Raw genomic sequence first — 16055 nt, 5'->3', positions numbered from 1 at the left:
CAACTTGAAATTCCAGTCCACCCTAGTTAAATATATATTTCGAAGATACTTGTTTATTCAGCTTCGATGCCAACAATGTGCAACCCAAATATTTAATCCAATTCTATCCACAGTAGTGCCAAAAAAATAAATGTTTACAAGACTATGAAAGCATACACTCTCCAACCAAAAAAAAAAAACCAACTATGAAAAAACCAAGTGATACCCAAAAACAAAAGGACAAAAATATGGAAAACCTTACAAGGCCGGCCTCCAAGGGGTAGCGCTGGCTTAAACAGATTGCATTAAAATATTAAACAGTCAAAACTTATCTTAAGCAAGTGATGAAGATGAGGTCAAACTTGACCTCAAAACTATATGACATTTTAACTAATTAATTAAGTCTCAAGAATTTTACTGGGCTCAGTTCGTTCCCATCTCTATTCTCTCCAGGGTAGCACGCCTTGAATTTCTTTCTGAATTCCTTGCTTTGTTTTTTGTTAAGTAAAAGTGTAAAACAAATTAAACAATACAAAACTGAAAGAAAGAAAATGGAGAACAACAGTTGGCTTTGTGAAGCACTAAAATATTATGGAAGAGGAGTAAGAGAGGAGAAAGTGTGTGCATGCTTTGTCGGCCATTCCTGGCTCACTATCTCTATCTATCTATCTCTCTCTCTCTCATTCATATCCTTGTCATTCACACAAAGTGGGATCTTGTAAATCATTTTGTAGAAGACAAAATGAATACTTGGCCTTTTATGTTCTTTATTCTTTAAGATTATCTTTAGAAAGGTGGCAATTCACTGCACCTGATCATGGGTTATTACTCAAGAAAGAAATTAAGAGGAAGACAAGCTCACCCATTTTCAATGCACCAATCTTTTCAGTCAAAATCCAATGAGTATTCCCAGTAATTTTTCTTTTTCTGGGAAAGTGAAGTATATTTCTTGTTGGTTCCTAGAGAATTGGTTGGTTCTCTTTGATGGGTGCTTTTTGTTTTCCATTATTGGTCATCAACTTGAGGTATGTAAAATAATTGTTCCCCTTGTAGTACTTCTGTACAAGTTATGGAATGCTGATTGTATCATTCTGATGAATCTTTGCTTTGGTCCTGTTCATGTTTGTTTGTGCAACAACTTCCTTGAACTGTAAATTAATTCCATTTGATGGTTATGGAGAAAATATCATATGGATTGTTAACTACTATAATTGTTCTTGTTGCTGCCCTTATGGTTTATGAATCCGAGGGGATTAATGATGAGGGTCAATACCTTCTAGAAATAAAGAGTAGATTAGTTGACGGATTTGATCATCTTGGTAGTTGGAATTCCAATGATTCCACACCTTGTGGATGGAGGGGAGTGAATTGCAGCAAGGGATACAATCCAGTGGTCTTGTCTCTTGACTTGAATTCAATGAATCTTTCCGGTTCTTTGTCTCCAAGCATTGGTGGATTGGTTCACCTGAACTATCTTAACCTTTCTTACAATGAATTGTCTCGGAATATACCTCAAGACATTGGAAATTGTTCAAGTTTGAAGGTTCTTCATTTGAATAACAATAATTTTGAAGGTCATATACCCATAGCAATAGGTAGACTTTCTTATTTACAAGTCCTGAATGTGTGCAATAATAGAATATCAGGGCCTTTCCCTGAAGAAATTGGAAATCTCTCTTCCATGTCCAATTTGATTGCATACAGTAATAATCTTAGTGGACCACTGCCACCTTCTCTTGGTAACCTCAAAAGTTTGAGGACTTTTCGGGCAGGGGAGAATCTGATATCAGGAAGCTTACCTTCTGAGATAGGTGAATGTGAAAGCTTGGAGTATCTTGGGCTAGCTCAAAATCAGTTAAGTGGAGAAATACCAAAAGAGCTTGGAATGCTTGAGAATTTGAGCACTTTAATTCTTTGGGGTAATCTGCTTTCCGGGGTTATTCCAAAGGAGCTTGGCAACTGTACAAATTTGGACACTCTGGCCCTCTACGAGAACAAGCTTGTGGGAGAGATACCGAAGGAGTTTGGGAGCCTTGCGTTTCTAAGGAAGTTATATCTTTACAGAAATATGTTGAATGGGACAATTCCAAGGGAGATTGGTAATCTTTCTCTAGCAAAAGAGATTGATTTTTCCGAGAACTTGTTGTCAGGAGAGATACCAATTGAGCTCAGTAAGATAGCGGGGTTGCGATTGCTTTATCTTTTTCAGAATCAATTTACAGGTGTTATTCCAGATCAGCTCACAAGCTTGAAAAACCTGACTAAGCTGGACCTCTCTATCAATTACCTCACCGGTTCAGTTCCTACTGGATTTCAATACATGACTGAACTGATCATGCTACAATTGTTTCATAATTTTCTGAGTGGCATAATTCCTCAAGGACTTGGGGTGTATAGCCCACTTTGGGTGGTTGACTTGTCTGAAAACAACTTAACAGGAAGAATTCCTCGTCATGTCTGCAGAAATTCTAATCTGATTTTGTTAAATTTGGGTTCTAACAGGCTCACCGGGAATATCCCAACTGGGATCACAAGCTGTAAGTCATTGGTGCAGCTTCGTCTAGTTGGAAACAACCTTACAGGGCTTCTTCCATCCGAAATGTGCAAATTGGTTAACCTTTCTGCAGTTGAGTTGGGTCAGAACAAGTTCAGCGGTGCCATTCCTCCAGAAATTGGGAACTGCAGAACTTTGAAAAGGCTACTCCTTTCATACAACTACTTTACATCCGAGTTGCCAAGAGAGATTGGTAACCTCTCACAGTTGGTGACCTTTAATGTCTCATCAAATTTACTTTCTGGAAAGATACCACCTGAAATTTTCAATTGTAAAATGCTTCAACGGCTTGATCTTAGTGATAACAACTTTTGGGATGCCTTGCCAAGTGAGATAGGATCACTTTCTCAGTTGGAGCTTCTCAAGCTTTCTGACAACAATCTTTCTGGGAATATACCAGTTGCTCTGGGAAATCTCTTGCATTTGACTGAGCTACAAATGGGTGGCAACTCATTCTCTGGTGGTATACCGGCTGAGTTGGGTGCCCTTTCAGGCCTGCAGATTGCATTAAATCTCAGTTATAACAATCTTTCTGGGGAGATACCTCCTCAACTTGGAAATCTTGTTTTACTGGAATTCCTTATACTCAATAACAACCATTTGACTGGTGAAATTCCAGGTTCTTTTGAGAACCTGTCAAGTTTACTTGGCTGCAACTTCTCATACAATGACTTGATGGGGAGCATTCCTCCTTTGCCACTCTTACGGAATATGGCTATTAACAGCTTTGTTGGGAATAAAGGACTTTGTGGTGCCCCTCTTGGTGCTTGCGAAACACCACCATCTTCAGTCTCTTTCCCTCCAGATATAGGGAAGAAACATACTCGTTTAGGTAAGATTGTTGCTATCATTGCAGCAGCCATTGGTGGTATTTCTCTCATTTTAATTGTACTACTTATATATTTCATGAGACGCCCTGTAGACAGTATAGTTGCTGCTTCTTTGGAAGAAAAATCATCGTCTTCTCCAGTTTTGGACATGTACTTTTCCCCAAAGGCAGGGTTCACTTTCCAGGACTTGGTTGTGGCAACTGAAAACTTTGATGAAAGCTTTGAAATTGGGAGGGGAGCTTGTGGAATTGTGTATAGAGCAGTCTTGCCAACTGGTCGTACAGTTGCTGTTAAGAAGGTAACATCCAACAGGGATGGGAGCAGTATGGATAATAGCTTCTATGCTGAAATTCTAACTTTGGGAAAAATCAGGCATCGAAATATTGTAAAACTATATGGTTTCTGCCACCACCAGGGTGCCAATCTTCTGCTTTATGAGTACATGGCAAGGGGAAGCTTGGGAGAATTGCTTCATGGAGCATCTTGCAGTCTTGATTGGAGAACTAGGTTCATGATTGCTCTTGGGGCTGCCCAGGGTCTCGCTTATCTGCATCATGATTGCAAACCTCGGATCTTTCACCGTGATATAAAGTCCAACAACATTCTTCTAGATGATGAGTTTGAAGCTCATGTTGGAGATTTTGGGTTGGCAAAGGTGATGGACATGCCACAATCCAAGTCCATGTCTGCAATTGCAGGTTCTTATGGATACATTGCCCCTGGTAAGCTATATTTTCAGACCTTTTATTCAACAATGATTATCTTTTCTTTATGTTTTTCTGATCACTCCTGCTTTATCAAATTTACTCTCAGTATTGTTTAAGGCTTTTCTTTTTGAGTGAATCCCTCATTATGTTACTGGATAAAAACCATTAATTGCATTTGCATCTGTGTTAAGGGCTGCACTAACACCTAATTGCATATTGTGTAAGCATATTAAGTCATAATGAATTCCATAAGATGACTTCTAAATTAAACATATATGTATTCTAATCTGGTCAGATTGCTTGCCATCACAATTCTGAGTAAACAGCTACACTTTCTGATTGTCATTGTGCTGTTTTAGTTTTTTTTTTTAAAACTAAATAAGGCATTATATATATAACTCCTCTTCTAATCTGGGTAATAGTAGAGAATCAAAGTGGCAAATGGTAGTCTTCTTAAGTTTATAATTTCTATTCAACTTCATTCTCCAACAAGCAGCTCATACTACTAATTGTTGTTTAATCTTCATAACAGCCTTATGCTACTAATTGTTGTTTAATCCCAACCACAATGCAACTTAGAAGATCAGATTATAGATCAACTTAGTGCACTATGAACACAATGCCTTGGAAATTCAGACCTCAACGGAAGTTTGGGGTTTATATCAAATAAGGCCATGAATGTTATTGTTATTATTGAATTTCGTCTCTACCAATACCTGTATATATAGTTAAACTGGTTCATGATGCTATAGTTAATGATATATGATATCCTGAAATCCAGAGTATGCATACACCATGAAAGTCACAGAAAAATGTGACATCTACAGCTATGGAGTGGTCCTTTTGGAGTTGCTGACTGGCAGAACACCTGTGCAACCACTAGAACAAGGTGGTGATCTGGTAACATGGGTGAGAAATTACATTCTCAACCATTCACTGTCACCAGGAGTACTGGATGCTCGATTAAATTTACAAGATGATGATGAAGCTGCAGCCACTGTCTCTCACATGATCACTGTCTTGAAAATTGCTCTGCTCTGCACAAGTTTGTCTCCTTTTGACCGCCCAAACATGAGGGAAGTTGTTTCCATGCTTATTGGGTCCAATGAGAGAGGACACTCTGAAAATGATTCTTCTTCCCCAAGTGATGATGCCAATGAACCCACAGATGAACCTTGATTAGTCTAAATGTGTATTAGTATAGTAGTAATAGTCATTTCAGTTACACCAGAATGCATGATTTTATTTTCCTATTCAGTGGGAGAATTTGTTTTTTTTCTATATTCATCCTTGTATTATTAATTTAAACAAGTATTAAACTTTCTTGTATATACGTTATACATAAGTCCTATGATATTCGGTTAATGTATAACATCTTCTATTGTGCATATAATACTAGCTATACTTATAAAGTGTGACAAAGATTTATTGTGAGAATATCATATATCTTCAGAATAAAGTCAAGTCATTTTCTTTGATTGATAATTAGGTGCGAAAGGGTGACCAACAAAGATCAATAAAAAAATCAAAGGAAAAAGGAAAATGTTCTAAAACAAAGGGGGGGTCATTTTGTATTTTTAATTTATCCACTCAAAACTTATCATACGAGGTTTTCAGGTTCAAGACAATTCAATAATTTATATCTTAATGCATTCTAAATAAGTATAGGTTATCCTTTTTCTTTTTCCCAAGCATTACAATTTTTTTTTTGACAATTGGTTGATTGAAGATAAATACAGTTTTACTTACCAAAAATAAATAAATAAATACACTTTTTCTTACCAAAAAAATTTAAATTCTACATGCTAAAAAAAATAAACACGGTTTTACTTACAAAAAACAATAAATACATAATGAAGAGTTAAATAAAAAAAGACTTAAATATTTGGATACACAAAGTAGTCGATCAAACTAAAGTTACGTGTCCAAATAAGTAACCGAATCTCGTGCAATTACAAACCTAACCGATACGACATCCATTGTAATCCGAAATTCCCAATCACAGTCCGCATTAACGGCCCAGATCACTCCTCACCCTCAACCCCACTTCTTACCTTTTATTTTTTTGGCCATCACTTCTTACCTTTTATTTAAATCCCTTTCTCTGTCCGCGTAGTTCCGATTCGGAATTGAAAATAAAACCGAAGCCGTTCCCAAGTTCACAACGCAATCACAAAATAGAAAAAAAGAAAAGGAAGAAGGCAGACAGCTCTAGAAATATATAGTGGGCCATCCGACTCCGATCGCAGTTTGATGAGAGTGATCGGGGGGTGAGAGAGAGAGAGAGAGATCACGATGATCACGGTGGTCAAGGGCGAGGTCCGGCAGCCCCAGCTGGTTGGGGCGTCTAGGGCTCAGTTCGGTGTCGGCCGCGATGAGTCCTTTGCGGTTAAGCCTGAGCCCTCGTCGCTCAGCTTGGTGACCTTCAAGCCTCACGATGCTCATGAAGGTCCCAATTTTTTTTTTATTTTTGTTTGGAATTTTGAAGGAAATTGTAATTATATCTTCAATTGTTTTTTAATTTTTTTTGTATTGCAATAGATGAAAATTCTAGCGGTCATAAATTTTCAATTATGGATGATGATGGCAAAGCAGATTAGCTATATGTTATTAGCTCCCAAATTTTAGAATTAGGGCTTTCATCTATTGCAATACAAAAAAAATAATTACATATGAATGGAGGGAGCTACATGATGCGGAACTTTTGAATTTTCTTATAGTTGAGGCTAACTGATGAATTATTTGATGATATAGTTGATGAAGATGCACATTTGACTCTTGCTCACCAGTTGTACAAGAACGGCAACTATAAAGAGGCACTAGAGCATAGCAATATTGTTTATGAGAGAAACCCGATTCGCACTGATAATCTCCTTCTTCTGGGTGCAATTTATTATCAGGTTCTTTTTTTAATTCATTATACTGTAATTTTTTGGCCATTAGTTGGTTTTCACTTATTTAGTTTTGTTGGGAACCTGCAATCAACTAATATTATGCATGCACATTGTTCCGTGTCAGTTGCATGACTTTGATATGTGTATTGCCAAAAATGAAGAAGCTCTTCGAATTGAGCCACATTTTGCTGAGTGTTATGGTAACATGGCTAATGCTTGGAAGGTAAAGTGATGAATATACAATTACCTGCAAGTAGTAGTATTACCCCTTTTATCTGCGTTCGTTGAACAATTTCCCTAAGAATAGTGCTGTTTTCTCTTAACACAGGAAAAAGGCAATAGTGACCTTGCGATTCGCTACTATTTGGTTGCCATTGAGGTTTGTACACACTTATATTATTTCCGATTCAGTTGTTCCTGCTTCCCTACTTTCTTAGAAAGGGGAATAAAAATGGATGTCTTATTATTTTTGTTAATTTTTGAATTTCAGAGTTTAATTTACTCCGGTTTAGTCCTTGAATGCGTTCCTTTAGATGTCTTTTTAAAGTTCCAAGTCATTCTGGTTCAGTTCTTGAATTCTTTTTCAAAACAGATGTCCTTGTCTTCCCATAATTCTGTGTAGTTTGTTGATCTTTGTTACATTTGACTGCAGCTTCGACCCAATTTCTGTGATGCATGGTCAAACTTAGCTAGTGCATACATGCGGAAAGGAAGGCTTGAGGAGGCAGCACAATGTTGTCGTCAGGCACTTGCACTAAATCCCCTTTTGGTAGGATTCTATCTGGTTTGTTTTTACCTTTCCATGTGGTGTTCTGGTGGTTCCTTCCTCTGATCCAAGGGTCCACGGTATTCCGGTATTTTGGTTTTAATATCTGCAAGTTGACTCTAAACTGTCACTTGTCATACAGGTTGATGCCCATAGCAATCTTGGGAATCTAATGAAAGCACGGGGATTGGTGCAAGAGGTAAGTCTTAACAAGGGAACACACTGCTTTGTTTAGTTTTTTAGTCTCTTTATTACATAGTGGACAGCTAAGATTTGGATTATGATATATAGGACTGGGTACCGAGTTTGCCTGTACAGTTTTGGCTAGATTTATGATACTGATGTATCACTTTCTGCTCTGATGACAGTGGAAATGATTCTTTACAGACTTTGGTTACTTATGTCTGAGTTAGTGCTCTAATGAATTTTCTGCTGGTGCAAACTCTTCCCTTGCCCAGCCTGTGTGGGGTGGGGGGGGAGTTTAAAAGTACTGGTTTCTTCAATAGTCTGCTGGAAGGACTCAATTCTATTCCATATTAAGTTTTCATAATGCTTCTCCAGTAAAGTTACTGATGGAAATAATTCATGTGTGGAACTGTGTGAATTCACAGTTCAGCACAGTTCAAGCAGATATCAAGTTGTTATCCTCAAGCCAGGACTCAGATGCTGGTCTTGTTGTTACTACCATCCCCAAGACTGCAAATAGTCAGAATCTAACCTTTTGTGCAGGCATACAGTTGCTACTTCGAGGCTCTACGTATACAACCAACATTTGCTATTGCGTGGTCAAATCTTGCTGGTCTTTTCATGGAGTCTGGTGATCTTAATAGAGCCCTTCAGTATTATAAGGTATTCTTGAACCTGTTTTCAACTTTTAATTAATCTAATTTTTCGTCTTCTTGGGAATTTGGGTTACTGGGTCTTTTCCTCTCAATACATACATCCATATTTTGTCCTTACACGTTAGCTTATTAATGCTTTTCAGTCATCATACGAAGCTATATTGAATTTGGTGCTTGTTTAGTTAATGTGATGTGATTTATTTGTAGTCTCTAGCTATTCACTGAGAAATTTTGTTGAATCTCATCTTCTGGAAACTTTCAATCTCAGGAGGCTGTGAAACTCAAGCCTGCTTTTCCGGATGCTTATCTCAACCTTGGGAATGTTTATAAGGTAAGCTGTCATGCCTTATGCCAGTAAGGTTCGGTAGGTGCAAGTGGCTGGACTTGTATTGGAGAAAAACAAGATCTTTCTTTTGCCTTTTCCAGGCTTTGGGAATGCCCCAAGATGCAATTATGTGCTATCAGCGTGCTCTCCAGACAAGACCTAACTATGCAATGGCTTTTGGTGAGTTTTAATATACCATGTCCCAACTGTTCAGAATCAGTTTTGCATTATGCCTAAAAATTGATTTTTAAATTACTGTGTTACTGGTCTTTTAGTGGAAATTTTTATTTATTTATATTATTTCCCTTGTATTATGGTGATGCGAATTGTTAATGTGCATTTCTTTATGTTCATATCCCATGTTTCATGTCTGATCTAGATTGAAGCCTGTTACCTAGTTAATCTTGACCTATTATCTTTGTGATTTGGCATTATAACTTCGAAATATATTTATATTAATCAGAAAGAAAAATATTACAAAAAATTATTACACATGGATGAGTCAGTTGATGGCTACTTTCTAGTCTCAACTTACTACTTTAATAGGCTCACCTCAGTATGTGAGAAATATTTGCAACTTGTAATGGCATTATAACTAAGTATATTTCTGTTAACTGGAAAGCAAAATATTGTCGCAAAACAGTTACTACACTTGGATGAGTCAGCTGATGGCTACTCATCTGATTATTCTAATAGGCTTACCTGAGTGTGTGACAAGTATTTGCAACCTGTACTTTGTAGTACTTTTGGCAGAGCCCTCTTTTCAGCTATTCATAATACGATAGTAGCATGTCTTTCTTTGACTGCAAGTTGAACTGTATTGTGCAGGTAATTTGGCTAGTACGTATTATGAGCAAGGTCAACTGGATTTGGCAATCCTTCATTATAAGCAAGCCATTACTTGTGATCCAAGATTTTTAGAGGCTTATAATAATTTGGTTGGTTCTCATGATTCCAGATGTTGTTTGAGGTTCTTTAGTTTGCATTTGCAATTTCCACTGACTTGAATTTTCTTTTAACTTTTTCCACCACTTGAAGGGTAATGCTCTGAAAGACATTGGCAGAGTGGATGAAGCAATTCAATGCTACAATGTAGGTTCATCTTGCTGTGTTCGGTTTTGTTTGAAAGTGCTCATTGATTGTTGCAAATGTCTCCTCAATTTTACTTAAACCTTTTATGTGACTGCATGCAGCAATGCCTTACTTTACAACCTAACCATCCACAAGCACTTACCAACCTTGGGAACATATATATGGAATGGTATGTGATCATGAAGTACTTATGAGTCTTCATTACTTTTGAGATAACTTGTTCTGCCGGGGATTTTAACTATCAATGGCACTGTATTCACAGGAACATGGTGGCTGCTGCTGCTTCATATTATAAGGCCACGTTGACTGTAACAACTGGGTTGTCTGCCCCTTTTAATAATCTTGCCATTATCTATAAACAACAGGTATCGGTTGCTTAGTTGTATATATGCATGGTTTTCCATTCTTATGTCGAATCTAGAAATTTTTCCCCCCATGGGGTGTGTGAGTGTAACCTTAAAAAAACAATATGAGTATGGTAGTTCATTTTATTTTTCTTTTTCTTTTTGGGGGCGGGGGTTGGGGGGAGGGGGGAGGAGTCCATACTCCAATTTGGTAACCATATACGTTGAAACTCTAACAAGACAGGGTTAACTCCGAAAGTGAAAATTGAAATTTCATCTGAAAAGAGACTACGAGATAGATTTGGAATGAACCTAGAAGAAGTGATTTTTAGAAAGAATATAGAGCCGAGTGACAATAAGAAGTATATGAGCACAAAAGTCCAGTTGTGGTCCTTTTAGAACTTTAGTTGAATTGCTGTTTTTTTTAATCTCCTGGATGTTCTAATCTGTGTTATTCTTGCTTTGCTCGCAGGGAAATTATGCAGATGCTATTTCTTGCTACAATGAGGTTCTTCGCATCGATCCCTTGGCAGCTGATGGGCTTGTCAATAGGGGCAACACCTACAAAGAGATTGGTAGAGTTAGTGAAGCAATTCAGGACTACCTACGTGCAATAACTATTCGGCCAAATATGGCCGAAGCTCATGCAAACTTGGCTTCAGCCTACAAGGATAGGTATGTTTATTCCTGTTTTCACTGTCAGTACTCTTTTTCGTGTTTACTGTTTAGTTGCCTAGATAAAGCATGAAATTTTCGAGGCTCTTTGGGATTTCAATGGTCTTACTCTTGGATGGGTGGAAAGAAATTGGATCATCTCAGCATCTGGGCACAGTCTGATCACCCCAACACAAATTGAAAGTTTATTCAGGAATTTCATTCTTATTTTGACCTTTTTAATTAAATCAATAGGATTTTGTTCTGGGTGTTATTGAAATTTGCAATCCCATTGTGAGGAGTACAATGCTCTTTGGTATGACGCAAATTCCTTAAATGATTTTAGAGTTAATGCTTCACCTTTAGGGGCCCAACATACTGCAACTGGGCACAGTTTGATCACCCTATTGAAAGTTTATTCAGGTGAAGCATTAACTCTAAATCATTTAAGGAATTTGTGTCATCCCAAAGAACACTGTACTCCTCACAATGAGATTGCAAATTTCAATAACACCCAGAACAAAATCCCGTTAATTTAATTAAAAAGGTCAAATAGGAATGAAGTTCCTGAATAAACTTTCATTTTGGTAAAGGAAGTTTGATGCATTGGAGGGATGTGAAAAACCGCTATTTCATTGTTATTTTCTTGGAACTAAGATTTCTGTAACTCATATGCGGCACAGTGGACATGTGGATGCTGCTATTAAGAGCTATAAAGAGGCGTTGATTCTTCGACCAGACTTTCCAGAGGCAACTTGTAATCTTTTGCATACGTTGCAGGTATCTTCTGATTCCAGTATCAGTGGTGCATGGTACCCTTTTACTTCACATCACATGCTTGTTTTATGTTGGCTGATTTAGACTGCACAAATAGAAGTGGCACATGATATTCCCTTTTAGTTTTACTGCATCTTATGCATAGATTGTACTACATAAATGCCTTGTGTTAGTTGCTATGATATTGAAATTGTTATCCCCTCCCATGTAAATTGATTCAATTTCATTGTATATTCCAGTGTGTATGCAGTTGGGAGGATCGTGATAAAATGTTTGCTGAAGTTGAAGGGATTATCAGAAGGCAGATTAATGTCAGTTTTTATAAGTCATGATTATAATTTTCTAATATTGAGTGTTCGTCTTTCTATAGTATATTTCTGTTGCTCTATCTTTATCATCACTGTACAACTTTGCCCAGATTTACTTGAATGCCACTTTCTTCTGATTTCAGATGTCTCTTCTACCTAGTGTGCAACCTTTCCATGCAATAGCATACCCTATTGATCCAATGCTTGCACTTGAAATTAGGTATGAGTCATATTAGCAACTGTAAATATGATGTATCCAGTAGAGATAAACTATTTCTCCTTATTCACACTTTTGTCTACTCTTTTGCAGTCGTAAATATGCTGCACACTGCTCCATAATTGCATCCCGATTTGGACTTCCTGCCTTTAACCATCCTGCTCTAATTCCCATAAAGCGTAATGGTGGGCATGAGAGACTCAGGGTTGGGTATGTATTGTGAGAATAAGCTTACAGCACTTTTTTTTTTTGTTTATTTTTTTGTCTATTTTTTTGTTTATTTTTTTGTCATGCCTCTACAAATTTTTAACTCTTATCTTTCTTGATTTGCAGATATGTAAGCAGTGACTTTGGTAATCACCCCTTGTCACATCTTATGGGATCTGTTTTTGGGATGCACAATAAGGAAAATGTTGAGGTTTGTAATATTATACTCTTTGTTTTGACTGTACAGCTTTCAGATCTGTGTTAGTAATCTGTATGACTAAGAATTTTTATATAGGTTTTCTGTTATGCCTTGAGTCCAAATGATGGAACGGAGTGGAGACAGCGTATCCAGTCTGAAGCGGAGCACTTCGTGGATGTCTCATCCATGTCATCAGATATGATTGCCAAATTGATCAATGAGGATAAGATACAGATCTTAATTAACCTTAATGGTTATACAAAGGTATAGTTCCTATGATGATTTTTTATTTATATCCCTTAAATCTTCTTTGATGACATGCTTGTTGTAAGAAACATGTGGACCTAGAAAATATACCTATTTATGGGGAGCCTTTTCCAATTTTTTTGGCTCTATTATGTGGGGGGTGTATTATTAGATTAATTAGTTTAAGTCAGGTTTTCTCTTCACTCAGCTTCTGATTATCTAATTTGCAACCTATATCTATTGTTACTTGTTGGACTGACCTCATGGCACATTAATCATGCAGGGGGCAAGAAATGAAATATTTGCTATGCAGCCTGCACCTATTCAGGTTTCATACATGGGGTTCCCTGGGACCACAGGGGCAAATTACATTGATTACTTGGTCACTGATGAGGTCGGAGTTGAGCCATTTTTGTCTAAGATAGCTTAATTTTTTTGGCTATATTTGTCTGATGTGCTGTGTCTTTGCTTTCAGTTTGTTTCACCTTTACGCTTTTCACATATTTACTCTGAGAAGCTTGTTCATCTCCCGCATTGCTACTTTGTGAATGATTATAAGCAGGTATTTAGTTTAAGAAGTAATTATAGAGAACTCTCTAATCTTTTTTGCTATATATTTAATTTGAGCATATCTGAATTACTTACACCTGAATTACTTGTGTGCCCTATCTGACACCTGAATTACTTATTTATGTTGCTCAGAAAAATCAGGATGTGTTGGATCTGCACTGTAGGCACAAGCGATCTGATTATGGTCTCCCTGAGGATAAATTTATATTTGCATGCTTCAATCAGTTGTACAAAATGGATCCTGAAATATTTAATACTTGGTAATATCAAGATGGTCCTTAGTTCTTATGCAAATGTGAAATTCCTACCAAAAAGAAAAACTAAATCTATAAGTGCAATGCTACACAATTTGGCATCTCACCAATTACTCTATTCTTTCTAGGTGCAATATTCTTAAACGTGTACCAAACAGTGCACTCTGGCTCCTCAGATTCCCAGCTGCAGGCGAAATGAGACTTCAGGAATGTATGTGGAATGCTTTACTAATTTATAAGGAATTTTTAATAACATCTTTCTTGCGGCACTCTATGTTTTCCAGATACCCCTTCCTAATAAAAGAAAAAAGAAATCCTTGGGCCTTTTAATCTGAAATAAAAACCATTTATCAATACCCGCGTTTTGATATTTTTGTTAATTAATGGACTGTTTCAGATGCTGTTGCTCAAGGGGTGCAGGCAGACCAAATAATTTTCACAGATGTTGCTATGAAAGGCGAACATATCAGGCGCAGTGCTTTAGCAGATCTATTCCTTGACACGTAATCTTCTTGTCCTTGATTCATACAAAATCCCAAGGCTTTCTTTTTCATTGCGTACCACATAGGTGCCTGGGTCTTGAATATTGATTGTTGGATTTTTCATTTTTAGGCCTCTATGCAATGCACATACTACAGGCACGGATATCCTATGGGCAGGTTTGCCAATGGTGACCCTTCCCCTTGAAAAGATGGCTACCAGGGTTGCTGGATCACTGTGTCTCGCCACTGGACTGGGTGAGGAGATGATTGTTAGTAGGTACGTCTTTCAGTTATCTATATAAAGCACATTGACAGTCTTGCAAAGGTAACCTTCACTAAAATGAATGCCAACACAGATGTGGTGGAATATGCTTTTTACTTTCTATGCTCGTAAATTTTCAGTACAATCCCATAGTTGTTCAAACATGGAAAGGTCACATGCTTGGGGTGTAGGGGTCTTGACGTGTTGGTTTCCGTAGTGGGCTCTCTTGGAAATGTTTTTAGTTATTTCAATGTAAAGTGATGCATTAGCCTTCACTCATTCTCGATTTTCTCTATATGTTCTATAATCTATAAATGATGTTCTCGTGTATTAACCCTCGTATTCACCCAGCCCTATTACTTTGTACAATGCTTGTTTCAAGGTTGCTGTTTTATGTGTTTTCACCAGACTTTTCTTTCTTCAACATATTTGTGGTATGAGTTTATTGTAACTTTGTTTCCCTGTTTTAATTTCTTATAGTATGAAAGAGTATGAAGAGAAGGCAGTATCTTTGGCATTGAATCGCCCAAAGCTCCATGCTCTTGCCAACAAACTGAAGGCAGCCCGGTTAACTTGTCCTCTCTTTGACACTGCACGTTGGGTGCGTTCAAATTGTATTTTCAAATTGTTTATCCGTTTGAAACAACATGCTTTGTGCATTTAAAGAATTCGTACCTTTAGACTGTTATTTCATTTCTATGCGAAAAAAACTGTTAGTAAGCTTTTAAAATGACTTGTTGCAGGTGAGGAATCTAGAAAGGGCTTACTTCAAAATGTGGAATCTGCATTGCTCAGGCCAGCGGCCCCAGCATTTCAGAGTGGCAGAGAATGATTTGGAGTTTCCCTATGATAGATAGAGGAGAGAAATTAGACGGGATTGTAGATAAAATAGGAGAGAAACAAAATAGGTTACTTCTATGGATTAGGGAATTCGTAAGTTACCAAAATGATAATCTTTTAACCTGTTTCAAATTGAATGAAATATTTGGTTGACAATGCAGTACCCCTAGAATTCCATAGGTATATTATGTAATCTTGTGATTTTGTACGACTCTTGAATAATGAAGATATTTGTCCGAAATTCTTGCAGATTCTCCTGTGGATCTAGCTTTTCTCGTTCTGGTCCTTGTCTCGCAGCATCGCGTCTTCCAATAGAATTATAATGGGTAAATTAAGCAGTCCATGTTATACCTCAGTATTGATTGTGCTAGATCATTAAAATAATGAATAGCATAACCAAGGAATGTGGGTGTTTGGCATTTATCGTTGTATCATTTCGTTAATGTATTGATTCCATCTGTTTTTTATGCCCTTAGTTTTTTGTTGGCATTTACTGTTCTACCGTAATTATGATACCATGTATTTTTCCGTCATTTTCTCCAAGAAAGCTATCAATCTGATTCTGGGTCAATGCTAAAGCTGGACGGAGTCTATGTCACTTGCCTGGTTAAAACATATTTATGGAATTTATGCTTAGTGTTGATAGCGGTTGGTGGAAAAATAATATTATGTTCAAAGATTGATTATGAACATTTAAACCACAAAA

The 16055-nt window shown here is 37.2% G+C and overlaps 2 protein-coding genes across 4 annotated transcripts; both read left to right on the top strand.

The window, feature by feature from the left end:
* Positions 1 to 569: 569 nt before the first annotated feature.
* LOC147280705 (uncharacterized) lies at positions 570 to 5424 on the top strand. 2 transcript variants are annotated; one of them, XM_086246930.1, is made up of 2 exons: positions 570 to 4085; positions 4852 to 5424. In XM_086246930.1, exons 1-2 carry the CDS (start codon positions 1148 to 1150, stop codon positions 5247 to 5249), a joined length of 3336 nt encoding a protein of 1111 aa, XP_086103056.1. In that variant the 5' UTR covers positions 570 to 1147; the 3' UTR covers positions 5250 to 5424. The 2 variants fall into 2 exon arrangements, with proteins under 2 accessions (XP_086103056.1, XP_086103057.1); XM_086246931.1 differs by lacking the exon at positions 4852 to 5424 and having other exon boundaries at positions 570 to 3365; positions 3482 to 3702.
* Positions 5425 to 6204: 780 nt separating this feature from the next.
* Positions 6205 to 15836, top strand: SEC (Tetratricopeptide repeat (TPR)-like superfamily protein). Of its 2 annotated transcripts, XR_015122833.1 has the most exons (29): positions 6205 to 6519; positions 6825 to 6970; positions 7089 to 7187; positions 7293 to 7343; positions 7617 to 7733; positions 7873 to 7929; positions 8460 to 8579; positions 8841 to 8903; positions 8999 to 9077; positions 9726 to 9835; positions 9936 to 9989; positions 10091 to 10158; positions 10252 to 10354; positions 10806 to 11008; positions 11671 to 11767; positions 12004 to 12075; positions 12216 to 12292; positions 12383 to 12499; positions 12623 to 12707; positions 12792 to 12959; positions 13225 to 13335; positions 13417 to 13503; positions 13644 to 13771; positions 13894 to 13976; positions 14163 to 14268; positions 14378 to 14524; positions 14990 to 15110; positions 15253 to 15442; positions 15600 to 15836. XR_015122833.1 is itself a non-coding variant. In XM_086246684.1 (28 exons), the coding sequence occupies exons 1-28, from the start codon at positions 6366 to 6368 to the stop codon at positions 15364 to 15366; spliced, it is 2937 nt and encodes a 978-aa protein (XP_086102810.1). In that variant the 5' UTR covers positions 6205 to 6365; the 3' UTR covers positions 15367 to 15598. The 2 variants fall into 2 exon arrangements, 1 of the variants encoding a protein (XP_086102810.1); XM_086246684.1 differs by lacking the exon at positions 15600 to 15836 and having other exon boundaries at positions 15253 to 15598.
* Positions 15837 to 16055: the final 219 nt, after the last annotated feature.

This window comes from Dryas octopetala, chromosome 6, assembly GCF_963921425.1.
Source record: "Dryas octopetala chromosome 6, drDryOcto1.1, whole genome shotgun sequence".
NCBI lineage: Eukaryota > Viridiplantae > Streptophyta > Magnoliopsida > Rosales > Rosaceae > Dryas > Dryas octopetala.
The sequence above is the reverse complement of the archived record's forward strand: the minus strand, read 5'-3'. Positions and strand labels throughout refer to the sequence as shown.

Excerpts from the sequence above, each read along its gene's own strand:
- SEC (XM_086246684.1), top strand. The coding sequence starts at position 6,366 with ATGATCACGGTGGTCAAGGGCGAGGTCCGGCAGCCCCAGCTGGTTGGG. Across the intron at positions 7,344-7,616 it reads ACTATTTGGTTGCCATTGAG|CTTCGACCCAATTTCTGTGA; the intron begins GTTTGTACACAC and ends ATTTGACTGCAG. Across the intron at positions 11,009-11,670 it reads GCTTCAGCCTACAAGGATAG|TGGACATGTGGATGCTGCTA; the intron begins GTATGTTTATTC and ends TATGCGGCACAG.
- LOC147280705 (XM_086246930.1), top strand. The coding sequence starts at position 1,148 with ATGGTTATGGAGAAAATATCATATGGATTGTTAACTACTATAATTGTT. Across the intron at positions 4,086-4,851 it reads TTATGGATACATTGCCCCTG|AGTATGCATACACCATGAAA; the intron begins GTAAGCTATATT and ends CCTGAAATCCAG.